We start from the raw sequence: 23,827 nt of genomic DNA, 5'->3' as shown, positions 1-23,827 counted from the left end.
TATCATTTTACTTATGGTTTTATTGTTATGTGCTTTGTTTTTATTGTAAAGTGTCCTTGGGTGTTTTGAAAGGCGCTTGAAATTAAATGTATTATACAGTGAGACCTCAACTTACGAACTTAATTGGTTCCCAGACAGAGTGTGTAAGGTGAAAAGTGTGTATCTCAAAAAGAAATCCCATAGGAAACCATTAAAATGGGAATAATCTGTTCCCGGGTTTCCATAAAATATACTTTTCAACTAAATAAGCCTTGAAACTACACATAACATACCTTATTCTATGTATAATAAATGTCCTATTGTATGGTAATGAAAGAAATACACTGCATTGTATCATAAAGTCACATTATTTACATTTGTGATGGTCATTTATGGCTTGATGGAATGGCGTTGGAGGTCGAAGGTCAAAGGGAATTGCTGTTTGGAAAGAGAGGTGCATTACATGATGACTGTAATTAAAGAAATAAACTGTGCTGTAAAATAAAGTTTTATTTAAGGCTTATTTAGTTGAAAAGTATATTTTATGGAAACCCGGGAACTGATTATTCCCATTTTAATGGTTTCCTATGGGAATTTTTTTTGGAGATACACACTTTTCGCCTTACACACTTTGTCTGGGAACCAATTAAGTTCGTAAGTTGAGGTCTCATTGTATATATATGTGTGTGTGTGTGTGTGTGTATATATATATATATATATATATATATACAGTAAAGTCTCGTTATATCGATATCGGTTATATCGATAGTACCGCTTATTACGATACTATTTTCATTTCCCTTGCACATTTCTAGTCTTTTTATGTATAATTAGTACCGTTTAGTACGATACCCGGTTATTACGATAATCCGGTTATTACGGTGCTCCTTTTCATCCCCCGCCGGCCATTTTTGTTGTTTATATCGATATATCCGTCGCGCCATTGGTCAACTTGGTCACGTGTCTTGTTACGTGAGCCGCCATCGGTCGCGCCATTGGTCGACTTGGTCACATGAGCCGCCATCGGTCGCGCTATTGGTCGACTTGGCCGTGTGACTTTGTCACGTGACACGCCATCAGTCGCGCCATTGGTCGACTTGGTCAGGTGACTTGGTTACGTGCCCAGCACCCGTGTAGCAGAGCCATTTTCATTTTCAGACGCTAGCTCGTGTGTAGCAGACGAGATTGAAGTGTTTGTGTTAAAAGGTAAAAATGGGAAGCAGAAGAAGATTGATGACTTTTTTAAATTGTATACATAATACAGTAAGATGTAAGCGTTGCAGTTTCCCTGTTGTGTTATGTACATGCCCACTGTACTGTATATGAATGTAATCGTTTTTTTGCAACAATGTTTCTTGTTTTGTCTGCTGAAGCGCGATGATTTTGAAAATTATTAACATTCCATACTGTGTATTAAAGGACAGCCGATGTCACTTTTTATTCAAATGCAAATAAAAATGACTTCATGCCAAGACGTCTTGCATTTCTTGTGAATCCAAACAATGGATTCAGATTCGGATAATATGCTTTCTTGTTACACATCCAGTTATGAATATGTTTCAAATACATTGTAGTTCTGAAGATTAAAGCATACATGTTTACAATCATTAAAGAATTATATGTGCCATTTTGAGGCAACATTGGGGGAACATCTCTCACCCAAAAAAAAGGGAGCTAATGGCCAGCTCCGTTTCTTATATGGCGCTTGGCTGCCCTCTTTTGGCGGCTTTTGTTTAATGCAGTTCGGCGCAGGATCGGATATATCGATAGTCCCGGTTACAATAAAGTCTCGTTATATCGATATTAAGGGAGTCCGAAAAAAATATCGGGACTATCGATATATCCGACCCTGTTTGCATGTAATTTTCTCCGTGCGTGCATAGAAATAGTATCGATATAACCGGGACTATCGATATATCCGATATCGATATAACGAGACTTTACTGTATATCGATATTTTTCGGACTCCCTTGAATATCGATATAACGAGACTTTACTGTATATATATCATCTCTTTCCCTGTATTACATTACAAACAGAACTTCAAAGTCAATAAAAAGCTAAACATAAATAAAAAAAATATATATGGCGCTTCCCTGATGGTAACAGCTTATTTTTAACTATATCCACAATCAACACCCACAGCTGCAGTTCTGGTAAAGTATAAATAGTAACCCGATGCAACAGACTAAGAAAGCAGTAATGCAAAAAAGCCTTCACCATGTGGGTGCTCAGGAGGTTTCACCTTGTGTGTCCTTGCCATGTGGCCCTGTCCATCAGAACGTGGCGGGCACACTTGCTTTCTTTTCTCCCTCATTCACACACGCAAAAACCACAGCGAACACACATAAATATATTTGCAAATTTCCCCATTGTGGGACGAATAAAGGTTTTCTGATTTCTGATATACCATATCTGCATAAGAGGTTGCTGATATACACAACATGGCGACTAGATCCTTGATATTTGTGGAAAAGAACACTTGTGTCAAGGAATCCAAGCTGTCGACTCAGTTTGTTAGTTATCTCGGACACGGTAACCATATGGGAGGGACGAAGGGAGGGGTGGTGTTGGTGTTTGCCTCTTTGGGGGAAGGGCAGCAACAATGTGGACACCTGTTGAATCCCATGTTATAATTAAGTGACATGTCGAGTACGAGTGTTACCTTAGACTTAGAGTTTTAAGAACAACAAACAAACTTTTTGGACTGTATGCGTTACGTGAGCAGCTCCGGTTGCATAATACGAACATATTTACAGTTAAGTCACATGTTAGTTCGCGATCAATTGTCAGCTCAAGCCCACCCGAACAAATAAACGTTCAACTGTTAAGTGACGGTGAACAATTCGCTTCAAAGCTAGTCTGCTAACGGAAAACAACAAAGTTGGCTAGCTTATGTTAGCAAACAATCCAGCAACGGACGAAGTCATTTCAGTGCATAAGTCAACATAAAAAAACATACGAAGATCATTGACCCAATACAGATGGGTGTGCCGAGATGACTTACCTTCAATAACATCCGTAAATCAAATGAGCCACCGTGTTAAAGGGGTCAGCAGCGAGAAACCACGCCATGGTCAAACCCATCATTTGTGTAGCTGCTTCTGCTGCCATCTTGTTCAACGTCGAGTACAGCTCACTGACTTTTTGCACATTTGAAGCTCCAAATAACTAGCAGTTGCCAAAGCTGGCCATGACTCTTAGTTTCCCGAGACGTCTCGCGTTTCGTCGAACTTTGCTTTTGAGTCTGCTCAGGGAAAAAAATCGGCGTTTCTAAACTTCAGCTGAGCAATACGCCTTGTGGCTGACAGACGTTGGTATTGCTGCTGCTAGCTGTTGCTTCCTCGCACGTGTGGAATGTTGGGTAGGGTTAGAGGGAGACGGGGTGAGAGGTGTCGAAGTGAAATGTCAGCCACTGACAACCGAGTTCCTCGACATATGACTTCATCGATTTAGCATGTCTGCTTAATCAATCAAAAATATTGTTACCTCGGACGCAGTCACGCAGCACATGACTGGTATTAAAAAGTTTATTATTTAGTAAGTAACAATCACGTAAAAATGTTCTGGCAAAGTACTATTCTACTTAGGTGGAAATGCAGACGTTGGTAGAAAAATAATACAACAGCAGTAAAAACGGTCGTGCCTAAATCTTAAAGTGTAAGCACTGAATCAATTCTCTATGCACTCCCCACTTCTGCATATGGAATATCGTTGGTTCGTACATAGACTTGCGCATCTTGTTTTTGATTTTGACACGTTTTTTTCCTGGTTTTTTTTGGAGTGGGGATGAGGGATGTGCAAAACAACCACAACATGTAATACAAATCATTTATTGTCATGCGCGATGGTGGAGATACAACAAATTGTAGCTTGTCAAAATAAAGACAACCAATGATAAAATAATAAAAATAGTTACATGCACCACGGTGGTCGATTGGTTAGCACTTCTATCTCTGAGTGCAGAGGTTTTCTACTACATTCCAAAAAAAATGCTTCATAGCCCTTTTGAACGCGAAACATCACCGGTGTCAAAGTCAAGGCAGATCTGCCCCCCGCCTCGCGAAAGCAAATCAAGCATGCCAAGTGCGATGATGCTTGCTAAAGTACAAACCAAAATTTCAAATTGTCGTATGTAAATCACAATAACAGTCATTATTCTTGACTTCAGATTTGAAAACGTGTCAATTCACTTGTCATTCATCAATTTGTTGTGCGCTCTTTCTCCCTGGGTAATATGTGTCACATCCTCGTCGTCGCCAGGAGCGCGCCCCTCCCCTCGTGTCTCCTCCTTCGCTGCTCCTGAGACGGCCCCTCCCTTCCTGGCTCTCCGGACTCGCGCACCTGTCCCCCATTCCCCAAATTGTGCCTTCTGGCTATAAAAGCCACTCTTACCTTACGGTCGCTGTATTGCAGGAAGGTCCTCGTCATCCCACCGCATGCAGGTCTGTCTAGTCGTTGCCTCAGTAAAGACTATTTTTGCTTGGGATCACTGTCTCCACCGTTTATTTTGGATCCGACCCTTACCGCCTTCCGTCGTCCCTCGAGTCCTGTCGCTACGCCTCGAGGGGATGTGACAGAATACACCGACCAACCATGGATCCCGCCGGTGGAGACAGATTCATAGCCGCCCTTTCCCGTGAGAACGCAGAGCGTTCGAGCCAGCTGACCCAAGCCATCGCGGAAGTCCGCCAAACTACATCCACGCTGGCTCAACGCCTACAAGAAGTAGAGACATGCCTTGCCACCCTCACGGCCCCTTCCTCCCCTCCCGTGGGTGGGCGTGAGCCACGGCTACCTTACCCCTCACGCTACGCAGGCGAACACGGGCGCTGCGCGCAATTCCTAATGCAGTGCTCGCTCATGTTCGAACAACAACCCAATGCCTACGTTAGCGATGAGGCTAAGGTGGCCTTCATCACCAGCCTACTCACGGGTCAGGCGGAGACCTGGGTGCTGGGCGTCCGGGAGTCCCAGCCAGAACTGTGTACCTCGTACCCGGACTTCGTGGCTGAGCTGCGCCAGGTCTTCCACCACCCGGTGGCGGAAGTCGAGGCAGAGGGGCTCTCACCTACTGCCCAGGGTCGCAAAACACCAAACCAGACGCCCTATCCCACATCCACGAGCCGGCAGAGAGGAGGAGACCATCGCCAACATTCTGCCGGCGCACCAAATCCTGGGCGCCCTGCGGTGTAAGGTTGAGAGAAAAGTTCAGGAGGCCCTGGGGGTCAACCCCATACCCAAGGGGTTGCCCGAAGGATCGCCTGTTCGTCCCCCCCCCCCCCGCGCTGCGCACCGAGGTGTTACTCTGGGGACACACCTCCAGGATCGCCTGTCACCCGGGGGTCAACAGGACGATCCAGCTCATTGCCCAGCGGTTCTGGTGGCCGAAGTACCAGAGGGACGTCACTGAGTTCGTGAAGGCGTGCCTAGCCTGCGCCCGTGGGAAGGCCTCCCACCAACCCCCGGCGGGACTTCTCCAGCCACTACCGGTCCCCTCCCGACCCTGGTCCCATATTTCCGTTGACTTCGTTACAGGTCTCCCCCCATCCCGTGGCAAGACGGTTGTTCTCACCGTTGTGGACCGCTTCTCCAAGTCGGCTCACTTCATCCCATTAACCAGGTTGCCATCCGCCATCGAGACGGCTCAACTCCTGGTTAATCACTACGTCCGTCTCCACGGGATTCCGGCAGACATCGTGTCGTACCGGGGACTGCAGTTCATGTCCAAGGTATGGAAACATTTCTCTCGGTCCCTAGGGGCGTCGGCGAGCCTGTCGTCTGGATACCATCCCCAGACCAATGGCCAAACTGACAGAAAGAACCAGGACCTGGAGGCAGCTCTCCGGTGTCGTCGCCAGGAGCGCACCTCTCCCCTGTTTCCTCCTTCGCTGCTCCTGAGACGGCCCCTCTCTTCCTGGCTCTCGCGCACCTGTCCCCTAATTGTGCCTTCTGGCTATAAAAGCCACTCTTACCTTACGGTCGCTGTCGGTGTATTGCAGGAAGTTCCCCGTCATCCCTACGCACGCAGGTCTGTCTAGTCGTTGCTCTCTACCTTGCCTGATTTTTCTGTTCATGACTTTTTGCCTCAGTAAAGACTATTTTTGCTTGGAATCACTGTCTCCACCGTTTATTTTGGATCCGACCCTTACCGCCTTCCGTCGTCCCTCGAGTCCTGTCGCTACGCCTCGAGTGTGTTGTGTCCGGAGGAATGAGAGAGTAGAGTTGCTTTGTCAACGTGTTTATTGTGCCACCATCTTAGTCTACCTGCGGTCGTGACGTCACCGCTGCTTTTCGACCTGTCGCAACATTCTGTAGCAGTGTGACACATGCTACATTTACCCCCCTCCCTGAAGGAACCAAAAACACTGTAACAAGGGAAACTGGGTAGACTGCCGGTTTCCCTGCTTAGCCGTGTGGGTTATTCTGCCACGCGATAGGCTAAGCACTGGCTAGGGTCTGAACATTCAAAATATGTGATAATTGTCCAAATTACCAAAGGGCAAAGGTGAACGCGAGCTGGCCGAGGCTCTGGCCCCACGGGCACGGCTGGTTCACGACGCTCTTCGAGGCGTCCCATCGGTGTTCTCTGATGTGTGACAGGACGTCAGTAGTCTTTGCTTGAGAAGTCGTTCGAGGGGGTCAGTGCCGCCACTCTCCTTAGGCGGCTGGCATGCCAACGGGACCCGTCAGCCAGACAGAAGGTGGTCGGTCCGAGTTGGGCGGTAATCTGGACTGGTGCTGTCCAGAATGAGTCCAATTTGTGAGAGCAGCACGGCCGGTGAATGCGGACCCAGTCCGACACAGTAAGTGTGCGTTGCTTCGTCCGGCGCTTCTCGTTGGGCCCTCTGCTGGCTGAGGAAGAGTAGGGAAGGCCGTCTGCTTGGTTGGAGCTTCCTCCACTCCCGTTGGCCTGGGGGTGAATTGGGGCACCCGCACTGTCAGAGATAGAAAAGCCGAGTGCACAAAACAAGTCCAAGCCCAAGAGGTTGGCGCCGTGACGGGACACTTGGAAAGTGAAAGCAGGGAGAGTCCTTGAGCCATAGCGCGCCGTGAAGGTGGCAGTGCCCACCATACCAATCTTAGTTTGGCCATAGCCAAACAAGTCCTCAGCGTTGGCCTCGATCGGGAGATGAGGAAATAGCCGTCGAACTGTGGACACGTTAACAGTGACCTGGAGGCTGCCATGTTGAGCAGGAGTGGTAAGCTCACTCCATCCAGTTCCACTGTGCACCACTTGAATGGCTTGGCGCGCGAGCCCACGCAGTAGATGGTGGTTCGCCTCGGCTGGTCTGGCGAGCGGGATATGTTTGTCGACGTAGGGGCGGAGCGGCACATCCTGGAGAAGTGATTCATCTTCTCGCAGCGTTGGCATCGTTGTCCGGTGGCCTTGCAAGCGGGCGCGCGTGTGGTGTGTGAGGCAGACCCACAGTTGGCACAAGGTCTGCGTGTGTTGGCCCGTTGATGTCTGACGACATTTATCTCGGTACGGTCGTAGGTGAAAGTGGGAGCAGAGCGGCACATCCTTGCGAAATGATTCATCTTCCCGCAGCGTTGGCATCGTTGTCCGGTGGCTCTGCAAGTGGGCGCACGTGTGGGGTGCGAGGCTGACCCACAGTTGGCACAAAGCGTGCGTGCATCGGCCCCTTGACGTCTGGCCACATTTATCTCGGCACCGTCGTATGTAGCGGTAGTCGTAGGTGAAGGTGGCGTCTGGGAGTGGAGGGGTTGTAGCAACAATCTGTGCCAACGCGGGAGAGTGTGAAGGTGTGGGTGGGTTCACGAACCGAGCCGTTAATTGTGCTGCGTTCTCCAATTGAAACGCCATTTCCACAGCCTTCGATAGTGGGAGGTCGTCAGGGGACAATAACAGTTTCGCCCGTAGTTTGGGATCAATCGTGTGCTCGGCGAGTTGATCCCTAATCATTTCCTCCTCCAAGCGGCCAAATTTACAGAGGCCCGCTAAACACCGCAAGTCGGCAACGTAGTGGTGTACCGACTCGCCTGTTCGTTGTCATCGTTGACGGAAGGCAATCCGCCGGACAATCACGCCCTGAGGTGGGGCGAAATGTCGGGCCAATAAAGTGACACAATCCCCGTATGTCTTCGCGGGTCCAAGGGAATGAAAAATGCGCTGCCCCTCACTACCTAAACTGTGTATTAGCATAGCCGTTGGGCGTGCTTCGCTTGCCTCATTTAGTCCGGTCGCTGTCAGATATGTCGTGAACGAGTCATACCAGCGGGACCACGGGACTGGTGGCTCACCGGGGAGCGCGAGAAACGAGGGGAGGGGAGCTGTGTAGAAGTCCATCTTCGTCGCCAATGTTGTGTGCGGAGGAATGAGAGAGGAGTTGCTTTGTCAACGTGTTTATTGTGCCACCATCTTAGCCTACCTGCGGTCGTGACGTCACCGCTGCTTTTCGACCTGTCGCAACATTCTGTAGCACTGTGACATATGCTACAGAGTGGACGTGACAATATGTGGAGGGGATGAAACATTCTAACGGCCCTAGAAAGGAAAATTGACCTTAGGTATCATTGTTGGTGTTAATATTTGGCCATGTGTACCCTGATTGGCTTCCAACCATGCCCGCGAACTTCATGAGGATAGATGGGCATTTTATGTTTTGTTAGCACAGTTTAACAGCACTTTGCTTTAAGCCATTTTCTTTTATCTTTAAAGGTGAACACTTTGGATGACATTTCTACGTTGAAAAAGCAACAGCCCAGTGTGGTACATCCACGACCGGAATTACAAATTGTATTCGAGTAGAAATTTAAAAGGGAGGTCAATAAAAATATAGTGATAGTTTCAATTAGCCACTCTTTGCAAAGGCAGACTGAGCACTTTTTCCAGTGTGAATTTTTCTTGAAGCAGTTTGTTCACCTAGAGCCCATTTTGAATGTTTTCTCTTCATTTTTTGTGCACATAAGCGTTCTGCTTTCAGCAACCTTATGTACTCTTTCAAACTTGATGGAATATTTTCTTCCCATCCATTCTGTATTCCACTTATCCAGGATCGCGTCACAAAAGGAGATGTTTTCTTCTTCCAGATACCCCCTTTGTGCCAGATGAAATGGAATGGTCACAGTTAAAGCATGTTATGTCACCTTGACCCTTTTCTGCCAGCGGGATCTTTACAACATTCAGTCGTCATAGAACATGGATGGACATTACCAGATAAGCAGCCACTTCAGAACGGTCAGTGTGCCAGTGACTATTCAACGTCACGGTGTGTGACAAAAATTGGTTTAAAATAACCCAAGTTAACTGACTGATGAGATTTAAATTAAACATTGTTCACTGAGACTATAAAGAGCGGAACTGGATTTTGATTAATTCATATGGAGTTTTAAAAGTTTTGTTGGGCACACGCCATGATACTTATGTCTGTTGGCTCAATCGAGGTTGTTAGGAGCTGCACACAGTTAACTTTAACTCCACACAATATCAACACTTCTGCCAAGGGAGAAGAGCAACAGAAACAGGTTACTTTATTTGTCATAATGTCTTGACTAGAAGCCTGCAGGCTTGCCACTCTGTCCAAAAGCTGAGCAAAAAAGGACACACTGCGGTCTTAAACTGTTAGCATGAAACTTCAAGTATTTGCTATTCCTACATTGTCTTACACTTTTTTTTCAGTTTTCACTGATGTGGGGATAGACAAAAAAAAAAAAACAATTACGTATGTCATATGAGTATATGAATGGAAGTAATTTCACAAATCAATACTGCCACATTAACCTGTCGATAATGGCAAATATAACAAATGACTGATGATTTTATTTCTCCAATACAATTTCTACATTTATGAAAGAGAAACATAACCTTTTTTGAGCAAACTGTCGTTTGTATGTTTAAAGCAAAATTTCTAGACTCGCGCTTTCTTTCCCGATTATCAACAGCAGTTGGCAATTCAGTGTTTACAGTAGCAGAGGCCATCAATCCATTTTCCAGACCGCTTGATCCTCATTGGGTCGCGGGGGTGATGGGGCCTATACCAGCCGTCTTAGGGCACTAGGCGGGGGACACCCTGAATTGGATTCTAGCCAATCACAGAGACAAATAACCATCCACACTCAAATCTAGGGACAATTTGGAGTGTTCAAATAGCCTGCCATGCATGCTTTTGGAATGTGGGAGGAAACCGGAGGAACCCCATGCGGGTCGGGGGAGAACATGCAAATGCCACAAAGGGAGGCCAGAGCGGGATTGGAACTCACGACCTCTGCACTGCTAACCGCTTGACTATCGGTCAGGAGCTGGCAGAGGCAAATATCTAAAATATACTGGTAAGGTGCCCTGGAGGACCAGAATTGGTCACCTTCGGTGTACAGCCTGGTAAAAGGGACAACTCGCGACTACAGTAGTTATTGCCTTAACTTATTTGCTGGCTAAAAGCAGCTTCACTACTTTTTTGTCCATATCTTCTTGGACTGAACTATAAGCCCTAAGTTATGGAGCTACAGCAAGATACATGGAGTAGAAGCCTTCAATTGAACTTATTGGTTAATTCGCATGAATAGGTCAGAGTTCAGCAAACCAAAATGTTGAAAGAGCCATATTGGAATAAAAAAAAACAAAAATGTGGATAGAGCCACAAAAAAAAATTAAAGGTCTAACATAAGCCTTATAAAGGAAACACGTCTGTATTAGCTATATTAGCCTACGATCAAAATAATGTTTCTTATGAATACATGAGCCTTCATGATTAAATTAAAATTATTTAATGTGGAGAATTCCACACCACATGACTACTGTTATAGGATGCCACCTCAAGTTCAACTTTCTTGCATTATGAATGAATAACATTGTTTCATTGCTTTGAAAGGCTAAAAATGTGAAACATTTCAGAATTTAATAAAATATAACAGCATTAAAACAGCATGCATTTGGATACGTTGAATCCTCTGTTCATGTTATTTTTCTCTTTTTAAGTTTGAGGTCCATGGCCCATCACACACCGCCAATTAGTGAACAAGTGCCGCCTGCCTGGCATCCCGCCCTGCTGATTTGTCGCAGGTGATGGCGCAAATCTTCATGTGACGTGGGCATACATTAAGTCTGGTTGCGCGCTTATCTTCAAGGTAGAAGACACACTTTTAAGTACTAATAGTCTCATGGGTGGTCAGAATAGAAAAAGCATACATCGATCTAGTCTGTTATGGAATTCCTGCTGGTAAACATCCCTTTCGGAAAACCCGGAAAAAGTTACAAGCGTTACAAAATGGAAATTGGACTGAGGATTGAATGCCTGTTTTTGCAAACAGCAGTGACACCATTAGGATGCACGCGCATCTTGGAGGAAATGTTTGCACATGCGCATATTGGAGGAAATGTTTGCAAACATTGAAACTCATCTAACACCATATCTTTACAGCGTTGGAAAACGTTAAGAATGTTTGTGTCGTGTTTGTTCTACTACAAAAACCATAGTAAAACAAAAAAAATATGGTTCCTCACCAATCTTTTTTCCATTTTCAAATGTTTCATGAAAAGGCACCAGGGAGCCAATAGGTGATGCTCAAGAGCTGCATACGGCTCGGGCCACAACTTGCCAAGCCCTGGGATAGCGAGTGCACCGAATTCGTAAATTTCCTTTTGAATTGCTATATCCATCCATCCATTTTCCGTACCGCTTATTCCCCATTAGGGTCGTGGGGGGTGCTGGAGCCTATCTCAGCTGTCTTCGGGTACAAGGCGGGAGACACCTTGAATTGGTTGCCAGCCAATCGCAGGGCACACAAAGACATATAACCGTCTCTCTCACACTCACACCGAGGGACAATTTGGAGTGGCCAATCTGCCTGCCATGCATGTTTTTGGAGTGTGGGAGGAAACCGGAGGAGCCGGAGAAAACCCACACGGGCCCAGGTAGAACATGCAAACTCCACACAGGGAGGCCGGATCGGGACGCGAACCGGCTACCTCTGCTCTGTGAAGCCGGTGTGCTAACCACTCGACTGAGTTGCTATATATATCTGCCAAACCACTCAGGCTCCAGTTCTTCATTCGTAACAACCATCTCTTCATTTAAACAGCCTTTCCCCCTAGCCATTAACTCTAAAACAGTAACCCAAATATAACTGTATAGTGCCTCTTTGAAATTTTGCACCTCCCTATGGAACAGCATCCTGTTAAAATCATTGTAGCTCCAGCTATGTACTCATTTGAACCACTGTCTGCTTGATACTTTGCACATTGTCTCACAGTAGTTCCTGAGAGGTACCACTTCGATTAAAAAAAATTGAGTAGCCTTTATTAGTGTCCTTCATACTGATTTGTCATGTGTTTTTTTTATGATACTAGTGCAGCGTGTTCTACCAGAGACAAATTCTGTGTGTGTTCTACATACTCGGCCAATAAATATGATTCTGACTCTTTAAACGTGCCAAGAATTCATAAATTATCCAAACCATGATAGACCGAATTAGTCATTGGTTACACAGCGTCACAACACAGTGGATTTCATAGAGTTGATCTCTGTCCAAGCAGGGACAGAGGAGACTTTGAATATTTTTTTCTACCTCCATGTAGTGATTTTAAAGTGTTTTAAATGTGTTATTTTTTTCTGAGAAAAAAAAGTGAAGTTACGAGCCAGTGCTGCTCAGCTCATTTTGTTATAATTCAAGTGTTCGCTTGAAAATCTAATTAACATCACTGGCATATTGCTTATGTCTTTGTACTGGCACAACCACCTGATGAGAAGCACTCGTGGAAAATCTTTCGGTAGAATGGCGAGAAAACCATCTTATTGAAATTGACGAGATAACTAAACCGAACAGCAAGCGCATGGAGCTCCTTGCAGATGGGTGCAAGACCTCCAGGTATAGGAGGGTTCTTGTGTTGACTGGACTCCAAAGTGGCCAGCAGGTAGCTCTGAACCCGAGAGTCTGAAAGACATGCCAAGAAAAGACAAAAGAGGAGGGTCAGTTCGATCTCACCGAACAACAAAATTGCAATGGATCACTTACCAATCAACTGACGGACTGTGTTGTCTGGCTGGATGGTGGCAGAGATTTGCCCCATCAGAATGTTTTTTTGGTCCGTAGATAATGTGGCGGAGCCATGCTGGGTTAAACATTGATTTAGCTCCATGCACAGTTTCTCCCCAGTGGTCACGAGGGTTTCATGCAGACTGAAAGACCTTGGAAGAGGCAATAAACAATTTGCATGAAACACCACCAAAAATGGCTCTTGCTAAAACTACAACGACAAATTCCAATCCTATTTATGGAGCAAAATTTGCCGTTTTTAATGCTAAAATGCATGGTCCAACAATGTAGGTACACCTACGCAATCAGATTTACATCATATTGTGGAATCACAATGCTCAGTTTTGATTAGCAGGTTTGACACAGAATGGAATTAATTATAGCATTTTGTGTTTCATTTTAGCTGCACTTTGATTTGCATGGCATCACTACAAATTAAGATTACCAAAAAAAAAATCTTCAATGATTCATACCTAAATTTCTAATGCAATCCTCTGAGTATAATATCATTTCCTAAGTATGTTGGTTTATCAAACAGAAACTTTGAGCAGAGTTTGCACCTCAGTGTTATTGTCTAACAGTTTATGAATAAATTACATTCATGAAAAACAGATGACATCTCATATCTGAACAAAATGAAAAATTACAAAGTGCAATGTGTGCCCACCAGTGACGTGCAGTCAGGGGAGGCAGGTGAGGCTATGCCTCACCTATCATCATGGAAATATCAAATTACAAAATAAATTAAACGGTTATATTTATTTAGTAATTTGTACTTCAACGTTCGTTTCCATTTAACTTCACCATTTTTTGATTTTTTTTTCAAAATCGCTGAATTTTCACATTTACCGTTCGAATACTAAGTAGAGACGAGTGGTGAGGCACCAGCCGGCTGAGCCTCACCATGGATTGCGCATTCACTATGCTAACTGTGCTGGCTTGCTCTGCAGTGAGACCACATTGCTGTACCTCTGCATATCACTATTAAAGTGTTCAAAAGCTATTAGTATTTGAACTAAATGTCTACAGTTTAGCTGGTGTATATAATTTAGTCACTGTACATTATAAACACCGTACAACAGTGTTTATTTTATTTTTATCAAAACTGTGTGCATGGGTGAGGCACACAGTTCTCCTGCCTCATGACAGGGGGCGCTGGTGATTAGATTCTTCTTGCGACTCCTCGGCTGCAGAATAATAGAATTAGTGACAGCAATTAGTGACAGCAAGTACACAGTTAGCAAGTTAAGTGCAGTCAATTTTTCGTGTTGCTTGGCCATATTTTCAGAATGGTGGATTACATATCTAATTTGAAATAATTTTCTAAACTGGACTTTCAATCGAAGCAGGAGATAATAATTCAAGGAAGACCAACACCAGACTGTAAAGCTCACAAACGGTCAGGGATGAATGTAAATCTCCTGGACAGCTTCTCATCTTTTTGGCCAAGAAGGATCTCATTGAAACTACAGTGAGACCTCAACTTACAAACACCTTATCTTACAAACTTTTCGTCTTACAAACGTCAAATTTATGAAAATTAAACCTTATAATAAGCACTATTTTCATAATACACACCCACCACGGCTGGCGGAGTGATCTTCGGCGGAAGCACACGACCGAACAGCATCAGACGCTAAGTTACCAACAGTCCTTATGGAAGGTGACTCTCCTTCCATAAGCCATCAACGACCATCAAAAAGGTAAATAAAATTTTATTTTAGAGCAGTTTATTTCTTTAATTGCAGTCCTCATGTAATGCGCCTCTCTTTCCAAACAGCAATTCCCTTTGACCTTCGACCTCCAACACCATTCCATCAAGCCATAAATGACCATCACAAATGTAAATAAAGTGACTTTATGATACAATGCAGTGAATTTCTTTCATTACAATACAACAGCAGATTTATCATACATAGAATAAGGTATGTTGTGTGTAGTTTTAAGGCTTATTTAGTTGAAAAGTATATTTTATGGAAACCCAGGAATGGATTATTCCCATTTTAATGGTTTCCTATGGGAATTTTTTTTGGAGATACACACTTTTCGCCTTACACACTCTGTCTGGGAACCAATTAAGTTCGTAAGTTGAGGTCTCACGGTTTTCCTGAAGCGACAAAGTTGCTCCAGCTCGTGCTCACTGTTCCAGCTCCTACAGCATCAGTGGAGCGGTCATTCTCAGCACAAAAGACTGAATACATACAGTTGGAACAGCACTGATCAAGGACGACTTTATTCACTGGCAGTGATCTCCATTAAGACAGAGACTTGTACTTCATTTATAAGTAAAGGTAACACGATAATAACGTTTTTTTAATTCTTTTTTGTGTGCTACAGTTTATATAAAGAATGCTGACATGACATTTTAAACAAAACACGTTAACTGTTGCCAATCAAATTGTGAATAAGCTACTCTGTGGAGGTCATATGTTTGTAAATCTGACTGTGATGACGTCAGTGCCTCACCAGTCATGAACCTCATGAAAATGGGTAAATGAGGTACTCAACTTGAAAAATTTTGTCTGGGCAATGATTTTGTTTAAAACAAACTGTGGGAGGTGTTTGTACTTACGGAGCGTGCATATCTGCAAGCATAGCATGAACAGTGTTTTTAAGCGTCTCCATGAGCCCTGGAATGCCTGAGATGGCTTCCCCCGTGGTAGTGTAAACTATGAGTAATATCGATGAAAGTAAAACTAATTGTTCAGTCATCTGCTGCATTTCCTGGAACCGAGTCTGATCCATCAACATTGTCTAAGGGGCAAAAAAATAAAAAATGAAAACAATATCACAGCAAATCTAATTGATGAAAAGGTTTCTTCAGCCGTCATCTGTACTTTAAAGGTGTTGGACGTTTTGCTCCTCAGCAGTGCCAGACCTCTGTTCTCATAGGTCCCTGCTCTAACGTTGGGGGAGCAGTACAGTACTCCCTGAAGCTAATCTCTAAATTAAACCTTAAATCACCATGGTGATTTAGAGAAGGGTTTTGCTGTTTTAAGAAATTGCTTCTTTTACTCCCCTTTCTAATCATCTATTTTTAGCTAAGATTTTAACCTCACTATCATCAAATGAGTGGTTGCTAGCGTTGAGGAGCAGATGTACTGCAGATTGAGGCCCACTTGCATTGTCCCTGCGATGTCTTTTTTTGATAATTTGTTTTGTCATGATCTGGTTGGCTACCAACGGGGGCGCTGTTGGCCCCGCCTGCACCTGCACAGGTGCTGGTCGTCCCGATCAGATTGGCGACGTCAGCCCTGCCGGCAGCCTCGCAGGTGCTGGTCGTTATAATCACTGTCACTTAAAAGGACACCCGGCACGACCATCCGTTGTCGGTTCATTGTTTGCTGCTTGTTTGCTGCATGTATTGTGTATGTGTTTGTTTAACCTTGGCGGACTTTTACTTTTGGTCTTCTTTTGCAACTTTGTATTTTTTCCATTCAGATGATTTTGATGTTTTACATGTTGTTCCTGCTGACCTTTATTTTAATACAATTTGTCAAACAACCTCCTGCTCCCTCCTGCCTACTTTTTGGGATCCGCACCCATCATCACCTCACCAAACCGTGACAGAATAAACCGACCAACCATCGGATCCCGCAGGTACAACGGACCAGTCTCATTTCCACCCTGTGCCTGACAATGCTACGTCCACGTTAGCCCGAGCCTCGTCGAGTTTGAATTGCGTCACTCGACGAGCCGTAACGTCCACGTAAACGTCCGGCCGAGACCTCCTTCCAGGTGGCCGTCCAGGGCGACACTGGGTGACTGGCATTGCACGCCCACGTCCAGCCACGCTGTCGTCGTGCATGACGAATTGAGTCTCATCCACGACGAGCCGTGCAACGTCCGCGTCAACGTCAGTCCGAGACCCCACTCACCGCTGGATCCCGGAGCGGCTCTGGACTGATCTCGTTCCCCCGGTGCCGGGCAGTTCACGCCCACGTCGGCGTCCGGCCGAGACCTGGTCCCATACGGCCGTACGGGGTGCCATTCTGCACCTGGCAGTTCGACGTACACGTTGAGCCATGCGCCGTCGCGTGAACGTGCGAGAGGGATCGCACTCACGCCCACGACGATCCGTGCCGCGTCTTCGTCCACCCCAGGCAGAGTCCCGTTCCCATCAGGCCGCCGCCCGTCGTATGCTGGAGAGGCAGCGGTTGCCCTCTCCACCGACCGTTCCCTGGCGAGTGGACCTTTTGGGAGACTGTTGGAACTTCTGGAAGCAGCCCCTTGAAGGGGGTGTACTGTCATGATCTGGTTGGCGACCAACGGGTAGCGACGTCAGCCCTGCCGGCAGCCTCGCAGGTGCTGGTCGTTATAATCACTGTCACTTAAAAGGACACCCGGCACGACCATCCGTTGCCGGTTCATTGTTTGCTGCATGCATTGTGTATGTGTTTGTTTAAACTTTAATATAATTTGTCAAACAACCTCCTGCTCCCTCCTGCCTGCTTTTTGGGATCCGCACCCACCATCACCACCTCGCAAAACCGTGACATGTTTAGTTTCCCCAATGTATTGCTCTATACGATCTTCATTTTGCAATGTACAGAAAGAACTGTATTTGCTCAGATTTCATTTGGCAGCCTATCTTTTGCATGCACTAATTTTTGTCTTAAAAGTATTGATCGGTTTGAAATAGGTAGGAATTTTGTGTTGCCAAACGACCATTGTAGTTTTTCAAAAAACCCCTGTTCTGTCTAATTAGAGGTAACCAGACAGAACAAAAGAAGTAATCAGATTTCACCATTGTGGGACGATTAAAGGTTTTCTGATTCTGAGAATAGCGTCACGGAGTCGTCCACTGCTCCCCCAACCTTAGAGCAGGGACCTATCAGAGCAGAGGTCTGGCACTGCCACCTCTGTCCATTAGGGATATATATAGGGCCAGAATTACCAGCACAACTTTAGTTTGCTGACAAAGCTCTTCACATGAGGAGCGAAACGTCCGACACCTTCAAAGAAGTACAAATGACGGAGAGACCACTCCTGTACAACCGAGAGCCTACACAGAAGCAAATCCAATTGGACACAGTACAGTGGCAGCTCTATTTATGAAAGTAAATGTTTCTGGAAGCGAATTTTGTCAGACCTCATCCCTTCCAATGTTTAAAGAGATGATAGTTATAAATGCATAACTGAAGGCTCAGTGGTTTTCCAGATATAGATAAAAATTACACATACGCACACACACACGCGCGCGCACACACACACACATGCACGCGCAGACGCACATGCATGGGTGATGCTCAGTAATACCCAATAGCAAAGCAGCTTTAAGTACATAGGGTTCAAGAAACGCAGAGCTGCGAGTAGCATTCCATACTGTATTTTTAACTTTCGTATCTAAATTTATTTTGTAATAAGAAGCAATATTTTCCATTTGTGGCTTTTCATTAGTCGAAATCTCGTGTGACGAGTCATTTGGACGTAGAGGTACCACTGTAATCATTTTTTTTCCAAAGGTTTCACGGACGGAATAAACAAAAGCGTATACCTCAGGGAAGGGCTCTGCGTGATGTTCCCATTTAAGCAAGCGCAAATATGCATGATTATGGATATTAGCTGGGAGGAAAGCAGGATGATCAGCGGAGGTCTCGGTGGAAGACGCACCTTTCAAGTTCCTTAATGTGTCCTTAAGCCACTTTTCAGTATAGTCTAAAGCATCTGAAAAAGAAATGAATTATTTTTCTGTTGTGTTTTTTATGTTTTCATTTCACAGCACTGAGTTGAATTTAAACATGCTAAATGAATAAAATTTGATTGATTGAAATAAAATTTTCATGTGTGTGAAAGCTCATGTGCACTGTGATTCGCTACAATTTGTCATGTCACCACATCATGCAACTATGAGTCAAATTTTGAATTGCTGCAAGGCCAATGGCCAAAATTCTGCCACTTATGGAAACTTGTTGCACAACCCCGCACAGTGTGCAAAGGAGTTCGCACATCACTCAATAAGTTACTCTGTCGTTGCCAATTAAAAAAAGAAAGATTAATTTCTTGAGATTTGAGTCAATGATTAATTAAGCATGTTATGTTGTATAATTTGCGTACTGGGCTGTCTGTCCAGAAACTCCTGGAACTTGTTCCTCTCGTACTCGACCGACTGCTGCATCAGATGAGGTCTGATGCTGTTCACAGCAAAATTAGCCATGTCCAACTTCATCAGGTCCAGTAATGAGAATATGGCCCTAAAACACAATGGTAGAAAAAAAATCTAAACTGGTTTAACCTCAGAAGGGTCACGGGCATGCTGGGTATTAACGGTCTTAGCGGAGTCGACAAGAAACACCCTAAACTGTTTGCCAGCCAATCAGCGACCATCGAACTGGCTATTTATGTTATTTTTATTGCTTGTCGAAATTTGGATGAGTGGTGCTGATTGTGGGGTAAAAACTGGCCTAGTTATGTACTATCTAATCGTAGGATAATGAAATGTAAACATCCATTTACATCTGTGAACAATTGAGTCAAGTCTACCCAAGTCTAATAGTTGCCCGTGCATGTTTTTGGAATGTAGAAGGATGCCAGAATACAAAGAAAAAATTCACACAGGCACAGCACAGGCACATAGTCAGGCTTAAACTGAGATATGAAGCCAGAACTGCTAACCAGTTGTTAGAACTAGTTCATTATGCTGCCTCAATAGAATTACTTAAAAACCCTCAATTCTCAGGATTCACAAACGAAGATGATGACACATTGACAAATGAGGATGGAAGAAGCAAAGGGGAGAAGTATGCTATTAACGGCGTAGTTAAGATATTTAGCCCGAGCCGGGTCGGGGTCGGGCTGGGCGAGGTGGGGCTTCTGTCTTTTTTTTTTTACGTTTATAAAAATGTATACTAAAACGATGTGTGGATACTAAACTAAGGAAGACTTGTTATAAAATACATAATTTAAAAAAAGCAGTCAGGTAATTGTTATTTAACTACTAAACGGGAGCACGCAGCCAGAGCACGAAAACATTGCAAATGAATTTCATTACTTGAGTTACTGTTTAATTCCTCTTAAACTCAGTTAATATGAACTACATAAAGCAAACTATACACTGGATAAAGAACTAGTGATATAGTTAACATTTCTTTCACTTACTTGAGCAAAGGGACAAACTCGGTAATCTCCTTTAGTTTACTGACATCCTCATCCCTACAGGGAGCACAAAGCGATCCCATCATCTCAATAATGAAATTGGTAAGGGCAGCAACGTCCAGTGCTCCTTTCTCCGTCTGCTGCTGGATTAGAGTCAGATCAAGACCCTCCTCAATTCGGGACCACAAGTGACTATGGCCCGGGAGCAAGAAAGATAGCAACGTCTGCAGATAAATAGTGACAGATTAAGTAAGGCTTATTAAAAAGCAAAAGCACAACATTTACAAAATCAATCACAATTATGTTTTCTGAAGACTCTTGATAAATTATTATGTAACCATTTTCCTTTGTGTGGGTTTGTCTAATTTGTTGCTTGCGTGCAACTTTCCACCCTTTTTTTGATATGGTGTGGTACGGCACATTAAATGTTGATAACATATAACACTGATGATATTAAATAATAAATACAGTAAAGTCTCGTTATATCGATATCGGTTATATCGATAGTACTGCTTATTACGATACTATTTCTATGAACGCAAGGATAAACATTAACATTTCCGACTCCCGAGAATATCGATATAACGAGACTTTACTGTACCTCCCAAAACGCTTTGTTACATCTGCAACTGTTGTGACAGCACGATGTCAATAAAATGCATTGTATTGTACAGCAGAGGTGCATTTCCTTTGATAGCAGTCCTTTTTATCATGTCTAATCTAGTCATCTATCCATCCATCCATGTAGGTCTAATAGCTTTGGTCGGGCAAGCCAGACTTCCTTCTCCCCATCAGTTCTTCCAGGTCTTCACAGGTGATCCCAAGGCATTCCTAGGCCAAGACAGGAGACATCTGGACAGTCACTGAGGATCTGTTTGCCATGGATGGACCCTACCAGGGGCATAAGAGCCCAGACAACTTAATTCCAATGATCATTGGGACACACAAACCCCTCCACCTCGGTAGGGTGATGGCTCACATACAATCAAAATCATCTTTATTGGCCAAGTATGTAGAACAGAATTTGTCTCGGGTAGTACAAGCTGCACTAGTATCATCATAAACAACAACATGACAAAGAAGTATGGAAGGATATTCCATAATGTAAGTGTACCGTTCTGCGATGGTACCACCCAATGACACCTGTGGGACAATGTGGAGAGTATCAAGCAGGTTGAAAACGATCCGTGGTAGAATACAGTACTATAGCAGTTGTAAAGTCAGTGTAGAAAATCATAAAGAGTCCAGTAGCAGTATTTGTGGTACAAGTGTGCAATTATGCAGCTGTCCTTGAGCGCTTTAAATTGTTGAGTTCTGTGGAATATAGGTCAGTGACAATGATTGAAGTTCGGACAAAGCTGGGGCTACAATGTTTATAGCGCTAATGCTGTTCCACGGGGTTGTGCAAAATTGCAAGAGCCACTGGACAGGTAGATTTGGGTTATTGTTTAGGGAGTTAATGGCGAGAGGGAAGAAGCTTCTTTAAGTGTCTGCTGGATTATGTGCACATGGATCAGTAGCGCGTGCCTGAGGGGAGAAGCTGGAAAAGGTGCGGGTGGTCCATGATAATTGTCCATGACTTCTTCTTTGTTCTTGCAAGTCCCCAAAAGAGTGGGATGGGGGGTACCCACTCTACTTTGCAAAAACAGCCTGGATGGGCTCCAGAATACCCACAATCGATTGGTGGCTGGATGGATGAATGTTCACCGAATTTAAACATAAATTGAGCGACCTTGTTTGCCTTGCAATTAATAATGAAAGGTTAAAGTCTGCAACACCAAACTTAAAAGTGAATTGCACCCAAGAACTTGCAGTGTTCTTTGAAATACACAAAGAATGTGTTTACTTCTTGTGTGCATATAACATTGATCAGTGTTTTAATATTTCTATAGAAAATATGACATTGTTCTCCCCCTACTTAGTTATGCTGGTGTTCTGTTCTGTTTTCTACAATACAATACATACATGTCTATTTATATAGCGCTTTCTAATCAAATATTACTTTATTACGTTGTCTCCTAAAATCGACAATAAATTGCATAAATTGCATCAAACTTGGACATCCATCTGGCTAATATAACCTTCAAAGGCAGTAGCTCACGCATTGGTTTGCAATGTCATAAAGAATTGTGTTTGTTGTCTCCTGAGCTTCACCTCTTTAATTTCAGCCAGCCGTTGGATAACATGGCTGTACTGTGGTGGATCCTCCTTTAATTGAGCTTCTACATTATCCCAGAATGCTTGGTGTACAATCTCTTTCACTCTGCGCTCCAAACTGTACAATAGAGGCAGAGAATGGATTGTTATTCAAAATAAATTAATTGCAAACTGTTTTTCTAGCATGCAAAAACGTCACCTTCCTTCAGGAAGTTCAGATGGTTTAACTTGAAAAGACTGGTTCACCATTATTTCATGGGCCAAAGCCATATTGGTAACTCCTTTTGCGGTTTCCATTAACTCCTCCGCAGACACAAATCTGGGTGGGCTGGCTACGAGGTAAGAATCACAATGGTAATTTCAATTCAAAATGCATCCCAATGAACTGTTCTCCTTAAATTATGCACTTTTTGTTGAAGACATTCACCAAATACCAAAGTCATAAATATTGGAGCATTTGCATCATAGATGAAAGTGGACTTTCCTGAAAATTCCGGAGAAAAAACTCAAATTGTGTCGCTACAAGCAAAACAATGGCCTCAAACGAGTGTTCGTTCAATTTTGTGAACTAATATTGGGAATAATTTTGGTCAAATCTGTCATGAAACTTTCATGAAAATTTGAAAAATTCGGAATTCCTGGAAGATTCAATCCTGATTTGGATAAATTGCAGGGCCTTGATCTGGTCAGAGCTGTTGATGAAGCTCTATTCCCATGTAAACAACTTCCCCCTTACCTTGAAGAGGGCTTGCTCCTCTGTGTGGACTTGGTGTATTTGTTCGGACTCGCTTCCTCACTGACTGCTCAGAAGAATCCTGCGCACTATCCTCAGACTCCTTGTCTCCTCCACCTTCGATGAGGTCAGGCTCATTTGGCATGATCGTGTCTGCAGAATATCAAATGACAAATGCGGTGATTTGAATTGCCTTCTAAAAATGACGATTACGCGGCCGTCACAAGAATACTATGTTTCTTGCTGGACAAAACGTAATAACAGATTGGATCTTTTGGTTTATAAAGTACTGTATTAATATACAGAAAGTAAAAATGGTAGGATGTTTGTTGCCAACCTAAAGATGAGTGATTGTGTGAAAATTCCGCTAACACTAAAGTGGGAGACGCAAACGTCAAAATATCTTTACATTCGTATCAATTGCAACGTCACTCACCTTATGGGCAGTTGTCTCTTGGAATTATTTGAACCCCTTCAATTTCTCTGACGTTCGCTCAAGCCGCAATTTCGTAACAATACACAGCGGTCCCTCAAGTCGGCTGCTGTGACAAAAATATTGACACGCTCAACAGTCATACAGTGTATCGGAGACAGTTCGATTCATCGGGTGAACAGATTTTTATGAGTGATGGGAGGTTTCTGTCGAGGATTCGGGCGTATCAGGAAAACCCGGAAAAAAATAGACGCGTTTGGAGGCGTGATTCGTTCTGTGCGAGTGACGTCACTAAGGAACAGCGAAGCCCCAGTTTCTACGGTTCGAATGATTTATGAGCTTGGAGTCCAGATAATCCACGTGAACTTCAGATGTTAGTGATTTCCTAGATTCTAAGGCCATTTAGTTGCACATTTAAAGGCTTCGTAAGTCTT

The 23,827-nt window shown here is 44.1% G+C and overlaps 2 protein-coding genes across 3 annotated transcripts in view; both read right to left on the bottom strand.

The window, feature by feature from the left end:
• Window positions 1-3,474, bottom strand: part of hipk3a (homeodomain interacting protein kinase 3a) — a 53,633-nt gene extending 50,159 nt beyond the window's left edge. Inside the window, 1 exon segment of the mRNA XM_088997501.1 lies at window positions 2,987-3,474. The gene's annotated coding sequence lies outside the window, so the exon portion shown is untranslated.
• A 5,976-nt stretch (window positions 3,475-9,450) lies between these two features.
• Window positions 9,451-23,623, bottom strand: tcp11l1 (t-complex 11, testis-specific-like 1). 2 transcript variants are annotated; one of them, XM_088997497.1, is made up of 11 exons: window positions 23,397-23,623; window positions 22,964-23,113; window positions 22,427-22,559; window positions 22,225-22,345; window positions 20,074-20,294; window positions 19,033-19,169; window positions 18,589-18,642; window positions 18,473-18,486; window positions 15,548-15,729; window positions 12,955-13,127; window positions 9,451-12,873 (listed from the first exon to the last, which is right to left on the bottom strand). In XM_088997497.1, exons 2-11 carry the CDS (start codon window positions 23,103-23,105, stop codon window positions 12,653-12,655), a joined length of 1,398 nt encoding a protein of 465 aa, XP_088853623.1. In that variant the 5' UTR covers window positions 23,106-23,113; window positions 23,397-23,623; the 3' UTR covers window positions 9,451-12,652. The 2 variants fall into 2 exon arrangements, with proteins under 2 accessions (XP_088853623.1, XP_088853622.1); XM_088997496.1 differs by having other exon boundaries at window positions 18,473-18,642.
• Between the last annotated feature and the right edge of the window lie 204 nt (window positions 23,624-23,827).

This window comes from Hippocampus bargibanti, linkage group LG05 (genome assembly GCF_051943395.1).
Source record: "Hippocampus bargibanti isolate YZ-2025 linkage group LG05, ASM5194339v1, whole genome shotgun sequence".
Lineage (NCBI taxonomy): Eukaryota > Metazoa > Chordata > Actinopteri > Syngnathiformes > Syngnathidae > Hippocampus > Hippocampus bargibanti.
The sequence above is the reverse complement of the archived record's forward strand: the minus strand, read 5'-3'. Positions and strand labels throughout refer to the sequence as shown.

What these genes read in the sequence shown, in the direction of transcription:
- tcp11l1 (XM_088997496.1), bottom strand. Translation starts at nt 23,105, where the DNA reads ATGCCAAATGAGCCTGACCTCATCGAAGGTGGAGGAGACAAGGAGTCT. An exon ending in TCTGAACTTCCTGAAGGAAG is followed by an intron (nt 22,346 to 22,426) that starts GTGACGTTTTTG and finishes TCTATTGTACAG; the next exon opens with TTTGGAGCGCAGAGTGAAAG. An exon ending in GAGTTTGTCCCTTTGCTCAA is followed by an intron (nt 19,170 to 20,073) that starts GTAAGTGAAAGA and finishes ATTGTGTTTTAG; the next exon opens with GGCCATATTCTCATTACTGG.